Source organism: Protopterus annectens, chromosome 6.part0 (genome assembly GCF_019279795.1).
Source record: "Protopterus annectens isolate FY-2018-M chromosome 6.part0, PAN1.0, whole genome shotgun sequence".
Lineage (NCBI taxonomy): Eukaryota > Metazoa > Chordata > Ceratodontiformes > Protopteridae > Protopterus > Protopterus annectens.
This window is the reverse complement of record NC_056737.1, coordinates 1,097,617,452-1,097,638,939: the sequence shown is the minus strand read 5'-3', so window position 1 is coordinate 1,097,638,939 and position 21,488 is coordinate 1,097,617,452. Positions and strand designations below refer to the sequence as shown.

Here is a 21,488-nt window from a genome sequence, read left to right as displayed (position 1 = left end):
TTCCTTATTGTATTAAATTATACTCCTCATATAATACAGCACAACAGAGTGTTTTAAATGTGTAGTTTTGAACATTTTTCCAGTAAGCAATGAAACAAAACATATGACCCAAAAAGACAAAACTGCCCATTTGGGAACATTTTAATTATAACAAGCCACTCACATTATAATACACCAATACCAATCGATATGCACAATCTCTTCAGAAGTAAAAGTCATCTGAATAACTCCACATTAAAGAGATCTGTAACTAATAGATTGCTGCTAGCAAAAAAAATGTTTTTTGATGTTTCATCTACAAATTCAGTGCCTTCTGTCCTTGATGAATAAACTGCCTATGTTACATTAAAAAAAAAGCAACTGGTAAGCTTGAAATATTGTAAAAGGGAATGGATGGCAAAATGACAACAGGTTCATAGTTACTAGGCATCTTATCCAAAGGAGGACCCACTCAGGACTGCAGCACACCCCCCTTAAAGTACAACACAGTATAAGCAATCCATTTACATGCTGTGGGAGTAGAATCCACAGCGTTCTACATCAAAAGCAAGTATGTCTCCGATTAAGCTATGAACATTTGCTAAACAAAACAGTTGCACACTGAAAACAGACTTAGCATGAGCAGCAGTAAACTTCTCTTCCACTGAAGCTCACATTTCCTTGAAAATGCACCAAAACTCATTTTTTACTACTTTGGTAGTTGGTATAGAGAATTCAGGCTCTTGATTCCTGTAACTAAGATATAGGGTAACCAAGATATAGAGTTTGAGACTGAGGAAATGAACTAAGCTGCAATCCCTAACTAGGGCATTATACACACACAGATTTTTACAATTTTTTTTTTTGTAAAATTATATGGTAAATTGATATGTAATTATTGAAAGCACTAGTAGGGGACCCTAGGTATAAATGTAGGTTTAATTGTATGATTGTTATACTTGAAAGGCGAAAAGCCGAGGTACAAGATGTCATGTTAGAGTAAACAAGTCTGAACATGAATTGTTGGCTGCTTCTTGTTTTTCTGAGTTATTTGTTGTATTGGGTGGAAATCATTAAGATTATTTGGATCCAAGGAAGGTATCTTGAGGATACAAACAACAGAAGCCTCTGTCAATAAAGACAGAAAAAAGCTCTGTCATCAGAAAGAATACCAGATAGAAGGATGCTAGTCTGTATGGACAAGAAATGAGGTGCAATTTTGCACTCACAGGCAGGAATTCACTATACTCACACAGGACCCCACTCAGAAATTGTTGACAAACTCAAGAGGTTAGGTACAAACCCTTATGTTACCCAGTGGAAAGCCAACTAGCTCACAGACAAGACCCAGGAAGTTAGAATTGAGGAGTCCACATCTACAAAGAGGCCATTCACAAGTGGAGTCCCTCAGGGATCAGTCCTTGGACTGCTCCTTTTTGGCATTTATTTCTCAGAAGTCAACACCAATGTCAGTGGTCTCTGGCTGACTAAATTTGCAGATGATTGCAAATTAGGAGCTGCCATTGAATCCCACACTGACACAAATGTTCTCCAGGAGGGGCTGACACAGACAAACAACTGGTGTCACCCATGGACTAAAACTAAATGCCAAGAAATGCATAATAGTATACTTCAGGAAGTCATTCACCCCAGGTAACTATCATATTGACAACACACTCCTTAGAGCTGACCCAGTAGTCAGAGACTTATGGACACATATAGGTAGTAATCTAGCCTTTGACTATCATGTGTCTACAGTAGTGAGGAAATCATTCTATGTTGCGCAACTTATAAACAAAGGTATGACATCAAAGTCCAAGGAAGTCATTGTTCCACTGTATTCCGCATTCATCAGATCTATCATTGAGTACAATGTCCACTTTGTTATGTACCTAACCAGCCATATCCAACAACTGGAACATCCACAGAGGTCCCTCACTAAAATAATATACAGGGCATAAGTAAAATGTCCTATGCAAACCGCTTCAAGGCTCTATCCTTGTATTCTGCATCCTAGGCTTTTAAGGGGAGATTTATGCCTGACATTCAGGGCATTTTCAGACCCCACTCTGATGGACCTCCTGCATATCCACAAAACAAACAGCACCAGAATTACCAGTTCTAAAGTCTTAAACCTTGTCTGTGATATAAATAGGACCTGCTGGAGAGACAGGTATGTATCCCAGAGACTATCCCATCTATGGAACAGGCTCCCCATCCATGTGAAGCAGAGTTCCTCCCTAATTAAATTCAAGTGTAACTTGGACAATTGGATGGGAAACAGTAAGTTCATCCCTGGCTTGGCACCTATGTCTCTAATGGACACAGGCAACCTGTAAATGGTTCATCTCCCCGGCCTCTGTGTGTAAATGGTTCATCTCCCAGGCCATGCTTATACTTATCAAGGGTATCAAACTTGTCAGAGATTTGGGATGCATGGCTAGGCTTAAAAATGCCCTTGTGGTTGTTAGCCTAGTAAACACCTATGAAATATGATTGTGTACAGAAGACACTGTCCAAGCACAGAAAGAACTACTCATTGCTTCAGAAGGTGAGAAGCGCTTGGTGTTTAGAGCAGGAAACATGACTATGATAGCAGCAATAAAGAAGTGAGCAGAGTCACCAAAAAACAATATGAGATTAAAGTTCTACAAAAAGACAGACAAGTGAGGCTAAACAGCTCACTAGCCATTTGAAAGAGTGTAGCAAATTGGTTATACACTAGACAGATCTTGTCTGACAAAAATACCTCTCAGTCTGTTAGAAGCATGAGGATTGTGACTCCAAGACCCACATGTCTCCAACAACATTTCAAACCCCAACCCATTTGCGTTAGGGAACACAGCTCAAAGGTGAACCACGGTTCACTTCTCTTTAGTCTGATGGAGTGGATGTCACATGGACTAGCAGATCAACACCAAAGTACAGTGAGCTGTTACAGTAAGAAACCAAGTGATCAACATCATTAGGACTGTCCTTGAAAGGGAGTAGAGGAAATTAAACTTGAAATTACTTTTGACACCAACTAAAGACGGAGGCACTAAATAATGGAAGTATCAGAGCAAAGTGAACCAGGAAATGGTCAGACATGAGACTGCTTCCAAAGCCAAATCAGACTGCATCATATCCAGTAGGAATTAGCAAGGTGAATATATGTCCTAATCTAGGGTTGTAGAGGATATAATATGAACAAACCCCAAACTTTGCAGCAGACACAGAACATTAAAAGCCACAAGTTGCATAATTCAAATCCCCTTGTAGAACAAGATATCTATCCAAAAAAATCCAACAAAGAAGAAAGCGATGGATATGCCTTCATTACACTCATAGCTGGGCACAAATAAGAATTCAACCCTTTATACAGTTTACCCCCCAATTTACCCTTCACAGCTACCAGGGTCCCATCAGAAGACATAAACAACTCAGAGCTACTAAATACGGCCCTCTTGGCTCTCTTTCCTTTCCCTAGAATAGCCACATCTCCTCTTCACCTTTGCAACAACAATGAAGAGGCTCGAAAGTGCACTTCTGTCTACTTAAGTTCAGATGGTTCTTACGTGTTAAACGTGATTCCTGTAAAAACACAATATCTGGTAACACCTACCTTAAATGCTGGAAAAAATCCTCATCTTAGTAATCTCGTGAATGCTAACATTCAGGAAGTACAACTTCATACAGCTAATGAAATACAAGGAATCTTCTAGAAGAAAATGAAGAATGCAGGAACAGACCAGCCACATGACACAAAAGGATGGAGCTCTGACTGTGATGAAGGCAACCCTAGTTTGAGTAGTGGGTCCCATCACTGGAACAGCCAGCCAGACGAGTGGGAATCACATGAATGATGCGGGAGGGGTGGTGTGAGTTTCAGCAATCAAAGATGCACCCTCTAGCAGATGCTGTGGGCATGCACCCTACATGTGCATGTACTGGGGGGAGTAGATAATCAGAGTTCCCATGGAAGCTCCATGGGCTGGTGATGCACACAGACCATAACTACATGCTCACTCTCTTAGGAGTAGTGTAACCCTTCTCCTTTTGAGTTGTTGTTGTTCCCTTAGACAAGGAAAGAATCCTCTCCACAGTTGCTATATGATGTCCCCTTCTCTGGTTCAGTGGGAGGAGGACTGAAGGTCAGTAGAGGAAGTGGACAACTGGGGTCTAAACCTCACACACTGTTTTAATTGAATTACTACTTTATTTTTTATGATTTACAAAAAACATGTACTGTAGATAAAGATAATATTTACTGCTAATCATCAGCAATTCAGTTAAAAAGGCTTTATTGTGCCATACTAGATAGGATCAAGCAAACATAGTTGAAAAATTCCTCTTAAATTAAAAGTACCACTTTTAGCCACAATTTAAATAACTCCCACTAACCAACAGTTATCTAATCAAACAAACACAAATACAAACACAATTCACAGAAAAATGCAATGGAATATCTTTGTTAGTGCCATTTGGCCCCATAGATTTGGACTTTAAAAAAGCTTCTACTTCTTCCATTTATGTGGTGAATCACAGAAAAACTCAAACAAGTAATTAATTATTGATCAAAAAGTTACTATATGAATATTCCAAAATGACTGAAAACTCTCAAATTTACATGCAGAACATTGCCCAAAAGGAGTTGTGAAAAATGGGTAGTGTAAAAAAAAAATAAAAACTATTGTGTTCCATAAGTTAACCATTACACTATAAGAAATTTCTAGTGGGATTTGAAGGAAGCATACCTTTTAATACAGTGCCCGTCCACAATACACTGCAATTTATTTTTAATTATTTCAGATACATGTAAAGCAATAGAAGAATATTTGGTTACAAAGAAAATGACAGCCTGCTCAAAGAGCTGCCAGTTTGTGCAGAGGGTGGTACCATTGCAGGTCATTGGTCATATATTAATATACTACTAAACACTCCCACTTTGACCTTCAAGTCACTCTCCCCTACTCCTTGAGGGTGGTACCACTGCAGGTCATCTATTAGTATACTACTAAACACTCTCACTTTGACCTTCAAGTCCCTCTCCCCTACTCCTTGAGGGTGGTACCATTGCAGGTCCTCTATTAGTATACTACTAAACACTCTCACTTTGACCTTCAAGTCACTCTCCCCTACTCCTTGAGGGTGGTACCACTGCAGGTCATCTATTAGTATACTACTAAACACTCTCACTTTGACCTTCAAGTCCCTCTCCCCTACTCCTTGAGGGTGGTACCACTGCAGGTCCTCTATTAGTATACTACTAAACACTCTCACTTTGACCTTCAAGTCACTCTCCCCTGCTCTTTGAGGGTGGTACCACTGCAGGTCATCTATTCGTATACTACTAAACACTCTCACTTTGACCTTTAAGTCACTCTCCTCTACTCCTTGAGGGTGGTACCACTGCAGATCATCTATTCATATACTACTAAACACTCTCACTTTGACCTTCAAGTCACTCTCCCCTACTCCTTGAGGGTGGTACCACTGCAGGTCATCTAATCGAATACTACTAAACACTCTCACTTTGACCTTTAAATCACTCTCCTCTACTCCTTGAGGGTGGTACCACTGCAGATCATCTATTCATATACTACTAAACATTCTCACTTTGACCTTCAAGTCACTCTTCCCTACTCCTTCCCATCTAGAAATTTCCTTGCCTTACATAGCATAGGCTCGATTCAGACCTGCTGGTATCACTGTGCTCTTAAGCCAGCCATCTGACATTAAGAGTACCTCCCCGCACCTTTGTGGCAGAAGTATGTAGCTCAGCACCCATCTGAGTTGGGATTGCTGGAGAAAGCCTCAGTTTGGGCTTTCCCATTGGTATTTGTGTTAAAAACTGTTTACATTCACCTGTATATAAGCCCCGCATTTGCTCATTTCTGCACTCCATACAATGGGGTTTAGCAGTGCCCTGTAGAGATGCAAACACCTGGGAACATTATTTTTCCCTAGAGAACTTCCAGTAGAATCCATCCCCCAAGCTTCCCTGCTGAGCAAAGGCCAATTCAGTTGTGCTCTAAGCAGTGTTCTCACACTTATCATCCACAACATACTATACACCTACTGCCTTTGCAACTCCAAGTCAAACTAGCCCACTAGTTAAGCCAAAGTCCTAAGTCCAGCTAGTCTACTTCCTTCCCAAATACCACATTCAGAAAAATCCTGCCACAACGGAGGGACAGTTTCCCATCATTTCCTCCTGACAGCTTGATTGATATGGGCATCTTGAAGCAATGTAGCAATTGCTTCATGTATACTGACAACCATTTATTCCTAAAGCAAATTAACACCCTATGTGAGAAATGCAAATACACTGTGAACTGTTGTCAATTCTCCCATATAAAACCAAACTAGACATCAAATTGGTTGTCAGCATACATGCTTCACCTCTCACGCAAACATCACTGCTTACACAAAATAAGGTCATGACACATAAATCCACATACGCTTAGGTACTCACCAAAAGCCTAAGAAAAACAGTGACCTCCCAAATGCACATCACCCACACTCACCACTAAGCAAAAAGAAACCACTACACACACACACACACACACACACACACACACACACACACACACACACACACACACACACACACACACACACAAAAACACGTCTCAACAAACAAGCCCCCAAGGCAAAACACATCAGATGTCTTAGTCATAGGTGACTCCATAGTGAGACACATAGATGTCTCCCTCACCTGACTGGACAAGGAGAAGGTCACAGTAAGCTGCCTATCAGGTATCAGGATCTGACAAATCACACATGCACTCAAGTCACTCAACAACAGGTACTGTTATGACTCTGTCATAGTCCATGTTGGAGTGAATGACTTGGGACTTACCTCTTTGGACTATAGGAAGAGAGACATGATGGAACTCTCTAACTATGTGCCTTAGACAAGTATGTCCCTAGCCCTAATCAGTATCCTTCCCTCACCTAAGATGATGCCACAATATAAACAAAAAATGATTGACTTCAACAATTAGTTCAGCTTCTGGTGTCAGTCCAGGGGATCCAGCATCTGTCAGCTTGGTAGGATATAGTAGACAGACCTTGCTGCTTTGGAAGAGATTTTCTGCACCTGTCCCCTCCCTAGGGCTTCAGATACTGGAAAAAGCCTTTGCTTATCCCATAGTGCCGTTTTTAGGCAATGTCAAAACAACAAATTTTCCATTGTAACAAAATCTAATCAAGACAAACTCAGGGTCATGCTGCTTAATGCTAGGAGTATAAACATGAAACTGCACTCCGTGGAAGCACCCCTCACCTTGGAGGATGCTGATGTCATGGATGGTGCAGTGGTGCAGTGGTAGCATTGTCACCTCACAGCAAGAGGTTCTCCAGTTCGATTCTCAGCTGGAGTGCCTTCTGTGTGGAGACTGCAAGTCCTCCCTGCATTCATGTGGGTTTTCTCTGGGTACTCTGGTTTCCTCCCACATTACAAAGACATGCATCTGGAGCATTTCTCCCCAGGCCTCTGCTGAAAATTGGCTTTATTCCAAGTTGGACTTTCCCGGTAAACAAATGTTAAATAAATAAATGTCTATGCAGTTACCTAGACATGGTTCAAGGCCCCTGAGAGCACCCTGGTTGTCCAAGACTACAATGCCTTCCACACATTCAGACCTCAAAATGAGCATGAAGGAACCAAAGGTGGAGGTGTATCCATCTTCATTAAAAACAAATACATTTCAAGACTAGTCAAACAGTATGACTCTCTTGGACTTCTCCATGTCCAATTAACTACCTGAAAAGTACCATACCACATCATTACTAGCTATAGATCCTGCACCATGAAGCAGAACAAGCACACTGCCTTCCTCAATTTACTGGAATCCCTCACCATACAGTCCAACACCTTAGTCATGGGAGATTTCAACTATCCTTCCATAGACTAGGAGACATACACGAGCAAAAACACGCTCACCCAGAGGTTCCTGGACTTTGTTAGCACAAATGCTCTGGAACACATAGTCTGCACCCCCACTTGGGGCTCTAATGTTCTGGACACAGTATTCACCAACATGGCAGGTCACTGTACTTCCCCATGTGTGATGCTCTCCCTGGTTAGGTCAGACCACAAATCAGTCTCATTTTAAGTTGTGACAATAGGCAGTACTGCCAGCCTTACCAGAAGAAGTAGGGCAGTGGATGTGTAACATATGGCAGCACAGCTACCTGGAATTTTGTAAAGAATTATATTTCACTTGTATATCAAATTGATTTTGTACAGATGCTTGTGTTGAAAAATTTATTTGTAAAGCTGTTTGTGTTAAAATGTATTAACAGTGTGCTCTGCTGGAATGAAAAGAAATGTACATGCATTATTGTAACTGAATTAAATACTAGAGAAATAGTTTGTATCTCCTGTAGGAAGAGTGGAATGGTTTTATTGTTTTATGCCTTCCAGATGCTTTTATTAAACTTAGCTAAAAGTCTGGTGTGTATTGGAGCACATAGGTGCTAAACACTGACAGCTTCTAGTGATAGGGGATTGTGCGGGAAACAGAGTCAGATGACCAGATGCATGTGATGTCATTCTGTAAACCAGAAATAATATTTAGATATTAGTAGGACATTGTTCTCAGTTTTCTGTCTTGGATCGGACAAGGACCACTCACCCACTTCATCTTGGTTTGCACTAGTACATGACCAGGAATAGTAATTCTCTAAATTAGTTAGGAAAGTATAGTGAGAACAGTTAAGTATTGTTTTTCTGTAACTGTGTGAATCTTGCCAGTTGTGTTATTTTTAATATTCCTTGTGACTGGACTCTGGTGTTTACTGTAAATAAATATTTAGTATTTTCATGTTCTTTAATTATTTATTATTGAATATGTTGCCATTTGTTTTAAGATTAACTTCACTCAGCATAATTGGAAACTCTTTTAAGAGCCTTATAGTAACTGACCAGTGGCAGCAAATCTACCTTATAGTCTGGGCAAAGTAGGTAAAGTGGTAATCTGTGCCACCCTTTCCCAGGTGTTTGTGTGTGTGTGTGTGTGTGTGTGTGTGTGTGTGTGAAAAGCCAGTAATCAAGGAGCCTGAATCCTTACCACTGACACTGGAGAGGGAAGTTCACTTGGAATACAAATAGATACACTCAGTATTTCCAGATGCAGAGCTCTTTGCATCAAGCACAATTTCACTTAAGAGCACACAGAGAACACAGTCATCCCGGGGTCTGGATTTCTCTCTCTGTCTCCCTCCAGGTCCCCAATAAGGATCTCCACTGGCACAGCTGTGTTCAGCACCCTCTCGGTGAAACCAGTGCATCATGTCCCTGCTCTCTATTGCTGACGCACACACACTATGATATTTAATTTTCACACACACACACACACACACACACACACACACACACACACACACACACACACACACACACACACACACACACACACACACACACATGGAAATGCTGGCACAGATTACCCACTCTACCAACTGTTCCCAGACTAAAGACTCTTAAAAAGTTATCCAATTATGCATAGTAAAGTTAATATTAATACAAATGGTAATGTTGACCAAACAGCAAGGCTTTCAGAAGTGGCTAGAGTTATCACCAAATAAATATATGTAAATACTCTCAACACTTAAATATTTTTCTAAAAGGACCAGTGACAATGAGAAGCCTAATATATTTAATAATAAATAATAAAAAACATGAAAATACTAAATATTTATTTACAATGAACACCAGACTTTCAGTCACAAGAAATATTTAAAATAACACAGCTGGAATGATTCACACAGTTACAGGGAAACAATACTTAACTGTTCTCACTATACTTTTCTAACTGATTTAGAGAATCACTATCCCTGGTCACTTACTAGTGCAAAGCAAGATGAAGTGGGTGAGTGTTCCTTGTCCAATCCAAGACAGAGAACAATCTCCTACTAATACCTAAATATTATTTCTGGCTTACAGAATGATATCACACACATCTAATCATCTGACTCTGTTTTCTGCACTATCCCCCATCACTAGTAGCTGTCAGTGTTTAGCACCTATGTGCTCCAATACACACTAGACCTTTAGCTAAGTTTTATTAAAGCATCTGGAAGCCATAAAACAATAAAACCATTCCACCCTTCCTACAGGAGATACAAAATATTCTCTAGCACAGAAACTGGGTCTCTGGCTTCATTCGAATCTGTGAAATAATATCTTTATGGCTTAACCCATAAAGTAATTTAATTTCAGATGTATTTTAAAGTTGGCTGGACTGAGATTAACCTCTTCTATTCCAGTATCCTCTGTTAAAACATATACATTTAATTAAGTTACAATAATGCATGTACATTTCTTTTCTTTCCAGCAGGGCACACTATTGATACATTTTAACACAGGCCACTTTACAAATACATATTGTATTGTCAGGAAGGGCATCCATAGGTTCATAGGTTCATAGGTTCATACTAGGCTATCTGTCCTAGGGCATTTACAAGCCTAGCCAGAGTGTGTTTGGCTTTCGCCACCCATTTTAAATGAATTTTGCTATGCCCTTTTTCGAGGTTAGTATACTGTGCCTCTGTCTAACAGTGACACAGAAGTGATACCCAGAGTAAATCTATGATCTCCGATCCACTCATCAAGATTCCTCTTGAAGAGAGTCAATGAGGGACTCTGCCTAACCTGGACTGGGATTTTATTCCAGAGTGAAGGGAGCCTCTGGGTTATGAATCTGTCCTCCAGCATGTCCTATTTATTTCAGTGCTGAGGTTCAAGTCTCTCGAGCGTGTAGCTCGATGGGATTTGGATTTTCTGAGGTGCAGCATGTCCATTAATTCCGGGTTGGACATGGGTTTATATGTCAGGCACAGATCGCCTCTGAGCAGGCGGTATGCCACTGAGTAGAGCTGGAGTTTCTTTAACCGGCAGCATATGGCATCTGTTTGAGCCCTTTGATCCTCTTGGTGAGGTACTTTTGGGGTCTTTCCAGTTGCTGCAGGTGTCTGGTAAGGTACATCCCAAAAGGGGCATTGTACTCAATTATGGGCCTGTTGAGGGATGAGTAAAGAGGCACGATGACCTCCCCTGATCTAGATGTGAATCCCTTCATGATTATGTGGGCTATATAAAATGTTTTTCTAACCACTTTGGCCACGTGGTTGTCGAATGAGAGATTGCTATCAACTTGGGTCCCCAGGTCCCTAATTACTTATTCCGTACTTAATGGATTACCATCTATGTGGTAATTTGTGCTGTTTTTGCCGAAGGGGATGACTATACACTTTTTGCCATTTAGCTTGAGGCCATGGCTCTGGCACCAGTTGTCTGTTAAAACCTCTGCCAAATAACATATGCAGACAACAATACAGATTTCCATACCAGATTGGTGGTGGCCCGGGTTAACAACGACCACCACCATTACTGATAGCTAACAGGTGCTGGCGGAAATTGGGCTACTGTTGGCTGAAGGAGAAGAAGAGGGGGAAGGCATGCCCAAAAGCAGAAAGAGAGGAGGAAGGTTAGGAGTGTAGTAGTGAAGGTAGGAACTTTGAATGTTGGCAGTATGACTGGTATAGGGAGAGAGCTAGCTGATATGATGGAGAGAAGGAAGGTTGGTATATTGTGTACAAGGGACCAGATGGAAGGGGAGTAAGGCCAGGTGTATAGGAGGTGGGTTCAAATTGTTTTATCATGGTGTGAATGGGAGGAGAAATGGGGTAGGGGTTATCCTGAATGAACAGTATGTCAAGAGTGTTTTGGAGGTGAAAAGAGTGTCAGATAGAGTGATGTTTATGAAGCTGGAAATGAATGATGTAATGATTAATGTTGTTAGTGCATACTTGGGTGTGCAATGGATGAGAAATAAAACATTTGGAGTGAGCTGGATGAAGTGGTGGTGAGTGTACCCAAGGGTGAGAGACTGGTGATTGGTGCGGATTTCAATGGGCATGTTGGTGAAGGGAACAGAGGGGATGAGGAAGTGATGGGTAGGTATGGTGTTAAACAGGGGAATGCAGAAGGTCAGATGGTAGTGGTTTTTGCGAAAAGGATGAATGTGTCTGTGGTGACTACGTACTTTAAGAAGAAGGAGAAGCATAGGGTAACATACAAGAGTGGAGGAAGATGCACACAGGTGAATTATACCCCATGTAGAGGGCCAGTCTGAAGGAGATTGGAGACTGCAAAGTGGTGACCGGGGAAAGTGTAGTTAGGCAGCATAGAATGGTGGTCTGTAGGATGATGGTGAGCAAGAAGAGGAAGACAAGTGTGAGAGCAGTGCCAAGGATCAAATGGCAGAAGATGAAAAAGGGTGATTGTGAGGTGGAGTTCAGGAAAGAGTTAAAACAGGCACTGTGGGGCAGTGAAGAGTTACCGAATAGCTGGGTAACTACAGCAGAAATGATAAGGGAGACAGCTAGAAAGGTGCTTGGTGGGACGTCTGGATAGAGGAAGGAGGTGGAATGAGGAAGTACAGGAGAGCATACAGAGGAAGAGGCTGACGAAGAAGAAGTGGGATTGTGAGAGAGATGAAGAAAGTAGACAGGAGTATAAGGAAATGAGGAGCATGGCGAAGAGAGAGGTGGTGAAGGCTAAGGATAAGGCATATGGAGAATTGTATGAAAGGTTGGACACTAAAGAGGGAGAAAAAGTCCTGTACCAATTGGCTACACAGAGGGACCAAGCTGGGAAAGATATGCAGCAGGTAAGGGTGATAAAGGATAGTGAGGGAAATGTACTCCCAAGCGAGGAGAGTATGTTGAGCAGATGGATAGAGTACTTTGAGGGGCTGATGAATGAAGTGAATGAGCGAGAGAAAAGGTTGGATGACGTAGGGATAGTGATTCAGGAATTGAAACAGATTAGTAAGGAGGAAGTAAGGACAGATATGAAGAGGATGAAGAATGGAAAGGCTGTTGGTCCAGATGACATTCCAGTGGAAGCATGGAGGTGCTTAGGAGAAATGGCAGTGGGTTTTTTAACCAGATTGTTTAATGAAATCTTGTAAAGTCAGAGGATGCCTAAGGAGTGAAGAAAAAGTGTGTTGGTACCTATTTTTAAGAATAAGTGTGATGTGCAGAGCTGTAGTAACTACAGAGGGATAAAACTGATCAGTCACAGCTTGAAGTTATGGAAAAGAGTAGTGGAAGCTAGGTTAAGAAGGGAGGCGATGATTAGTGATTAGCAGTATGGTTTCATGCTGGGAAAGAGGAGTACAGATGAGGTGTTTGCTCTGTGAGTGCTCTGTGAGTGTTGATGGAGAAATATAGAGAAAGTCAGAAGGAGTTGCATTGTGTCTTTGTGGACTTGGAGAAAGCATATGATAGGGTGCCTAGAGAGGAGTTGTGGTATTGTATGAGGAAGTCAGGAGTGTGCAGAGAAGTATGTAAGAGTGGTACAGGATATGTATGAGGGTAGTGTGACAGTGGTGAGGTCTGCAGTGGGAGTGGCAGATGTGTTTAAGGTAGAGGTGGGATTACACCAAGGATCAGCTCTGAGGCCTTTCTTATTTGCAATGGTGATGGACAGGTTGACAGACTAGATCAGACAGGAGGCTCCATGGACTATGATGTTTGCAGATGACATTGTGATCTGTAGTGATAGTAGAGAGCAGGTTGTGGAGACCCTGGAGAGGTGGTGATATGCTCTAGAGAGGAGAGGAATGAAGGTCAGCAGGACTAAGACAGAATATATGCGTGTCAATGAGAGGGAGGACAGAGGAATGGTGAGGATGCAGGGAGTAGAGATGGCGAAGGTGGATGAGTTTAAGTACTTGGTATCAACAGTTCAGAGTAATGGTGAGTGTGGAAGAGAGGTGAAGAAGAGAGTACAGGCAGGGTGGAATGGGTGGAGAAGAGTGTCAGGAGTGATTTGTGACAGACGGGTACCAGTAATAGTAAAAGGGAAGGCCTACAAGAGGGTAGTGAGACCAGTTATGTTGTATGGGTTGGAGACAGTGGCATTGACAAAAAGGCAGGAGTCAGAGATGGAAGTGGCAGAGTTATAGTTGTTAAGATTTGCACTGGGTGTGACAAGGATGGACAGGATTAGGAATCATTATATTAGAGGGTCAGCTCAGGTTGGATGGTTTGGAGACAAAGTCAGAGAGGCGAGATTGCATTGGTCTGGACATGTGCTGAGGAGTGATGCTGGGTATATTGGGAAAAGGATGCTAACGATGGAACTGCCAGGTAAGAGGAAAAGAGGAAGGCCTAAGATAAGGTTTATGGATGTGGTGAGAGAGGACATGCAGGTGGCTGGTATGACAGAGCATGATGCCAGGGACAGGAAGAAATGGAAACAGATGATCCACTGTGGCGACCCCTAATGGGAACAGCCAAAAGAGAAGAAGAAGCTTTACAAATAGATTTTCAACATAAGCATCTGTACAGATCAGTTTGATATACAAATGACATATAATTCATTACAAAATTCTAGCTAGCTCTGCTGGCATATGTTACATATCCACTGCCCTACTTCTGCTGGCATGTCTGTCATTACCTTCTATCATCACAGAAGTAACTGCTGTAACTGACATCTTTCAGGAACAAAAATTATAAAAATCTTTACCAAAGCTAAATACAGCCCACTAAGTAAAGGTATAAAAAGCTTCATAGCACTCGCAATGGCAGACATCAATGATCACTATGCAGAACTGTACGCAAATGCCCTGTACAAACACTTAAGCAATTGTATGGACTCTGCTGTACCTGACTGGACCAGAACCAGATCTTCCTGTAAAAACAATCCACCATGGTAGGTTCAAGTATAAACAGATTATATAGCAAAAGGAAGAAACTGTTGTCCAAAAGCAAGAGGGATATCACTCTGCAGAGGTAGAGTTCCCTCCTAAGCCTAAACAAGAAAATTAGAAATCTTGTAAAGACTTCTAAAGCAACTGATGAAACTAAAATCTCATCCCTAGCAAGGATAATCATAAGGCATTTTTTAACTATGTCTGTAGTGTAAAAGGAAGTTCCCAGCTATGTGCCAAACTGATTGTAGATGGGATCACTCATACTACACTGGAAGATATTGTCAACCTGGTAGCTGACAGATTCAGTGCAAACTTCACCCCCTACTCCCACCTAACATATCCCAAAGCATACATGACACCAGCCCTCTGCCTAGCATCTCTAGAGAATAGGTCATCTCTGAGCTTGCCAAGGCCAAAAACATGGCCTCAGTTGGACCAGGTAATATCTCAGGTTGTTTACTAAACAATCTAAAACAATACCTAGTGGAGCTACTTAGCATTCTCTTTAGTCATAACTTGTGAACTGGCTATGTTCTTGCAAAATGGAGAACAACAACAGTAATCCTCCTGCACAAAGGGGGGGGGGGGCATCAACTGACCCTGGGAAGTACAGACCCATAAGTCTAACAAGCCTCATCTGCAAGGCCAGGGAAAGAATTATCATGGACCTTATCAACAAGGACATAGGCAACCTCCAAATGTTGGACCCAACCCAGTTTGGGTTTGTTAAGAGCAGATCATGCTTATTAAACCTGGTAGAACTCTTTGAGAATGTCACCAAAGCCATGGACAAATGTAAGACAGTGCACACAGCCTACCCTGACCTTGCCAAGGCTTTTGACACAATCCCCCACTCTGACATCATTGAGAAACTCTCCCAGCTGGGTATTAACCCTTACTTTATTAGATGGGTAGCCAGATGGCTCACCGACAGGATTCACACTGTCAAAATTGGTGACTCCACCTCCACCAGTAGACCCATCACCAGTGGAGTACCACAGCAGTCTGTGCTGGGCCCCTCACTGCTTGGCATCTATTTCTCAGAAATCCAGGCCAAAGTAGATGACCTCTGGCTCACCAAGTTTGCTGATGATTGCAAACTAGGAGCAATCATCGAGTCCCCCAACTATGTCATTATATTACAAGAAGGGCTAACACAAACAAATGATTAGTGCCAAAGCCATGGTCTAAAACTAAATGCAACAAAAATGCATGATTATTCCATTTGGCAAAACGGGATTCCCTATAAATTACAGTATTGACAACACCCCCCCCCCCCGAGTTCCAACCCAGTGGTGTGAGACTTGGGAACACATGTTGATAGTAATTAGAACTTTGACCACTAAGCTTCCACAGTGGTAAGGAAAGCCTTCTACATAGCACACCTCATAAACAATGGCATAGCATCCAGTTAAAGGATGCTATAACTCCATTGTACTTGACCCTCATCAGACCACTAACAGAGTATAATGCACACTTTTGCATGTACCTCAGCAGACACCTGCAGCAGCTGAAGAGACCTCAGAGGTTTCTCACTAAGAAAATACAGAGACACCAAACCATGACTTACATGGACAGGCTGAAAGCCCTGTCACTTTACTCTGTATGTTATAAGCTGCTGAGAGTTGACTTGTGCCTGTCTGACAGGGCAATCTCCGACCCCACGCTAATGGAAATGTTGCACATCCAAATGTCATATGGTACAAGACTCACTCAGTCTGGGGATCTCAACCTAGCCTGTGACATTAACAGAACATGCTGGAGAGGTAGTTATGTCTCCCAGAGACTGCTGCTTATATGGAATACATTTCCTATTCACACAAAACAGAGTTCCTCACTGACCCTATTCAAATGTAACCTAGATAATTGGATGGGAGACCACAAATTTGCCCCTGGGGTGGCACCCATGTATCTCATGGACAGGTGTAGCTGGTGTTGATCACAGACCCACTCTGTTCATAAATTAGTTCTATGAACTACCCAAAAAGAACAAATGGGGATACTTGAGATTAACTTAGCTAGGCTTGTAATGGCTCTATGGCTGTTAGCCAAATAACCTCCTATGAACCTATGAACCTATGTTTAATGGATTCCACATTCTTTTGGACTGCATAGGGACAGATCTGAAAAAAAACAATAAGACTCATATCACAAGTAACCTCAGTAAGGGCTTCCCTTTTATTGATTACAAATATTTCTGAAAAAAATGGAGAAATGTCTGCTTACTAAAATTCTAGGAAATTCATTAAAATATTGTTATAACTGGGGGCAAAAGATGCCACTGCCATACCCTATAAATATAATTTCCCATCAAAGAAAAAATTAATTATGAGTAAGACTAAATTTCAGTTGTATTGCCATGCTAGATACACATGGTTTAACTGTAGCAGTACATTATCAGCCTGTGGGCCCTGAAACGACAGTGGTAATGCAGTTACTGCAATTTTGTCTGATTCTTTATTTTTTCTTTCAAGGTAGATTCTCTTTTTAAGTACAGGGCATGGTAACACAGTCCTTAGTCTGTGAAATGTTGTAGGCATTGGTGACTGCATTTAGATTTGAGTGATATGCTCGCGAACATATATATTCCTGCTGCAGTCATACCACTGCTGTTAAAATGTCCAATATGATAAAACAAAAAGCTATAATTTGAACCTCAGATTCTCAGATGAGGTTCTTGGCTGTCACTAATAATTTGCAAAAAAAAAAAACAAAACATTTTGGCGGAGTTTTCTCCCCAGCGGAGTAAGCCTCAGTAGCAGCATTTGCATAGCCCTTTGGGTTTATTCTTTAACTTTGTTGATGAAAATGCCAATCAAAAAAAACAAGATTTCTTTACTCCAGAGAGACAAACCTATGAATAAACAATAACTGTGTTAGGCATTGCTGTTCTACTTATGCAGGTGCTACACAACAACGCTAAGCAGACTGGTGATCAGCATCTCTTAGTGGCACGAACAAAAACATTGTAATTCCATTTTCATAGGTTCATAGGTGTGTACTAAGCTAATGACCACTAGGACTTTTTTAAAGCCTGGACATGCATCCCAAATCTCTGACAAGTTTTGGTACCCTTGACAAGTGTAAGCAGGGGCTTGGGACATGAACCATTTACAGGCTGCCTGTGTCCATTAGAGACATAGGTGCCAAACCTGGGATGAATTTCCTGTTCCCTATCTAATTGTACAAGTTACACTTGAATTGGGTTAGGGAAGAACTCTGCTTCACATGGATCGAGAGCCTGTTCCAAAGAAATGGTAATCTTTTGCCCTCATCCATTGCTTTGGTGACCTTCTCAAAGAAGTCCACTAGGCTGAGTAAGCATAACCTGCCCTTGATGAAACCAAATTGGGTCAGGTGCAGAGTCTGGAGGTTTACTATGTCATTATTGATCATTTCCATGATAATTCTTTCCATGGCTTTACATACAAGTCTAATGAGACTTATAGGTCTGTAGTTTCCAGGGTCTGTAGATGGACCTCTTTTGTGCAGAGGGATGACTGTTGCTGTTCTCCATTCTTGAGACACAAAGCCTGTCAGGAGGTTACAGTCAGCAATTTCACAGGGCCTGATAGATCACATTTCATGTTATTTAGAAGGCATCCTGGGATCTTGTCTGGGCCCATTGATACAGTGCTCTTTGCCTTAAAGAGAACACTGTGGACATGTTCCCTAGAGACAGCAGGAGAAGTTATATTTGATTGTATTTCCTGAGGGGATGTTGAGGGGGAGAGAGGGGCAAAGTTGAAGCTGAATTTGTCTCTCAGTAGGGTTGTTATATCTCCTGGCTCAGTATAGGTGGCTCCATTAACAATGAGTACTGTATCATTTCATGTATTCCATCACCGACCAAGGGATTCTAGTATATAAAGGCAGGTAGGGCCTATCTCACTCATTTATACTGTTCATTTTAGTTGAGTAACTCCAAAAACTTTGGCATAAATGGTGCAGATCTCCCCAAATTTCAAAATCCAAATTTCTTCTGCTGCACAAAAAAAAAAAAAATCATTCAATTACAAAGTCGAGGAAACAAGAGAAAGACAGTTGTAGGATTCAATCAATGGTTCTGCCTTGAAAAAAAAAAAACAGAATGAATTTAGCTCAACATTGTAAGTAGTAAATGCATGTCAGGAGTCCACTGGACTGTCACCAAGGAAACCATATCTGCAATTCAGTTTTTTGTAATACAAAAAAAAAATGAGTTTCATAAAAGTGACAACATACCTTATTAACAGATGGGAGTGCAGAAGCCAAATTGTTCATCTGTGTTTTTCTAGGGAACCCAACTGCTTTCCTTAGGTAACGGTCATGTATTTCACAAGAACTCAGAATATACAAGGCACAGGCAACAGCATAACGTCCCCAGTCAGAGAAGCCTTAAAATTAAACAAAAAAGATAAGTAATATTAAATAGAAAAATAACATAATTCTTGGAGAAGACAAGAATGAAAGGGCAGTAGAGTACCGTAATGGGAAGTCAGATGACCCAAACCTACAAGCATTTTCCACAAGAAAGGTACACAGAAAGGGGGTTAATAAGCTGGAAGAAGCAAAAGTAAATTAAGCATCAATCAATACAAGTTGTATTCAAATAGTTAAAAGGAGAACTAACTAAACTGCCTACTCCAAACGTTTAGATGCTATTAGCTTGCTGCTACTTACTCGAAAAGGCAATTAATCTAATTCCACCAGCTTGATTTTACTTTACTACTTATCCCACCCAACATCGGAAACTATTAAACTGTATACTCTACTAGAGTCCTAACTCTAACACTAAAATTCCCACCCAGTTCCTAACCCAATTACTTGTTCCCTAACTTTAAAATTCCACTCTCCCTCCCTAAACCTATAATCTCCAATCACAACCTAAACCTAATATTCCAACCCCAACACCCCCCCCCACCATTTGGTAAACCTAAATTCCTTGAGCACTCCCCAGTTATAAACTCCCTTTCTAGTTCATAATTGTAAAACTCCCCCTCCTCACTCCTTAATTCTAAAACTCCTCTCCTGCTCTCTAGTCCCAAAACTCCATTCCCTATCCCCAAACCTAAACCTCCCTTCTTACTCCATAACCCTAAAATCCCCTTCCTGCTCTCTAAATCTAAATCCCCTTCCTGATTGTTGCACTGATCTACATTTCCACCCCGTCACACTCCCTCCCTCCCTATGGTTGCAGGACTTACTTCACTCAAGCTTGAATAATGTATTCAGGAAAGGTGCGGCAGTGACTTGCCTAAACTCGTATTCAAGTTCGAGTGTGAGCAGCAGCATATATGAGCTACAAAATACTCGACTCCCTGGTTTTGAGATAGCGGTCTTTCAGTGCCTGGGACTCAAGTGCTTGTAATAAAACCATAACTAAACTATAATAAAAAAACACTGAAAAAAGAAGACTAGGTCGGAGAGTAGAGGGATTGAGAAAGGTCAGGTGTTGTATCTGTGAGATATGGCAGTGTGAGTAAGGGACAGTGGGGTGGTGGGGTGGGTACAGATGCTGCAGGAGATCTGGGGTGATAAAAGTGAGGTACAGCTCAGCTGAACAGAATGACTAGGGAGCTGAGAGGCATTAGTAGGCGACAAGCAGATAACAGAACGTGTGCAGATGTAGTATAAATGTAAGGAAACAGGAGGAACAATAGGAAGACTAGACAGGAGACCAAAGGTGGACTAAGGAAGAGAGAGGCAGGAGGGCAAGGGCAGAGAGGGATGAAAGAAGAAAAGAACAGATGGTAAAACACAGGAGGTAGGCAGAACACATCATGTGACAGGAAGTTCTCCAAATGCAGGTGGTAAGGAGTTCACTGATACATGCATGACAGAGTGGCGTAAAGAAGGGGAGAGAAGTAACAGACAGAAGCAGGCGGAATGGCCAACGCAGTTATTGTGCAAACACATAGGCAGAAAAAAGGGTAATCCAAAAAACACAACTGTAAATGTAGGTCATAGATTTCTGTATTTCTATAACCTAACAGACATAAACATCACACAGACAGCAGCAGAAGTAAGAATTGAACCAGTGCAACAACAGCATAATGCCTCAACATCTCAGTAATGAACACAGTAATGAGTAAGGGGTCATACACAGAGCACTTTAGGACAACAGCTTAATCCCCCAACATCTCAGTAATAAACACAATGATTAGTAAGGGGTCATACAGAGAGCACTTTAGGGCAATAGTAAAATGCTCCAATGTCTCATTAATAAACACAGTGATTAGTAAGGGGTCATACACGGAGCAATGCAGGACAACAACATAATGCCCCAACATCTCAGTAATAAACACAGTGATTAGTAAGGGGTCATACACAGAGCACTATGGGACATCTGCTGTAAATGTCAAGGCAGTACTACATTCACACTAGCAAATTAATCTGCTATAGACACTGAGGATGAGCCCATATGTAGCTAGAACCAAGTCAGGTATCATGGGAAAGGATATGAACGGTGATCTGACAACTTTGCTACAATGTAGATAATGTGCAGATACTCAGTAGTGTCAAGCATTTGACAACCTTGCTACAATGTAGATAATGTTCAGATACTCAGTAGTGTCAAGCAAATTGGTGCCTGTATCATGGCTAACTCTAAAGCTATGTTGCAAGCAAAGTTGTTGTTGTTGTGTCTTTTTGGCTTTTCCCGGTTAGGGGTCACCACAGCGGAACTCTGGTCCGCTAATGATTGGTAGTTGATTTTTACGTGCCGAGTTACCAGCCCTGATGCACAACCTTCAACGAAGGTACGCCCATTCATGCATGTCTCCACGCAGAAGACGCTCTAGCTGAGAATCGAAC

The 21,488-nt window shown here is 41.5% G+C and overlaps 1 protein-coding gene across 1 annotated transcript in view; it reads right to left on the bottom strand.

Annotated features, from left to right (window-relative positions):
- LOC122803947 (D-glutamate cyclase, mitochondrial-like) overlaps window positions 1-21,488 on the bottom strand; it is a 166,552-nt gene that overhangs the window by 56,505 nt on the left and 88,559 nt on the right. Inside the window, exon 2 of the mRNA XM_044073625.1 lies at window positions 18,918-19,069. Within this exon, the coding sequence (XP_043929560.1) occupies window positions 18,918-19,069 (152 nt within the window). The remainder of the gene's footprint in view (window positions 1-18,917; window positions 19,070-21,488) is intronic.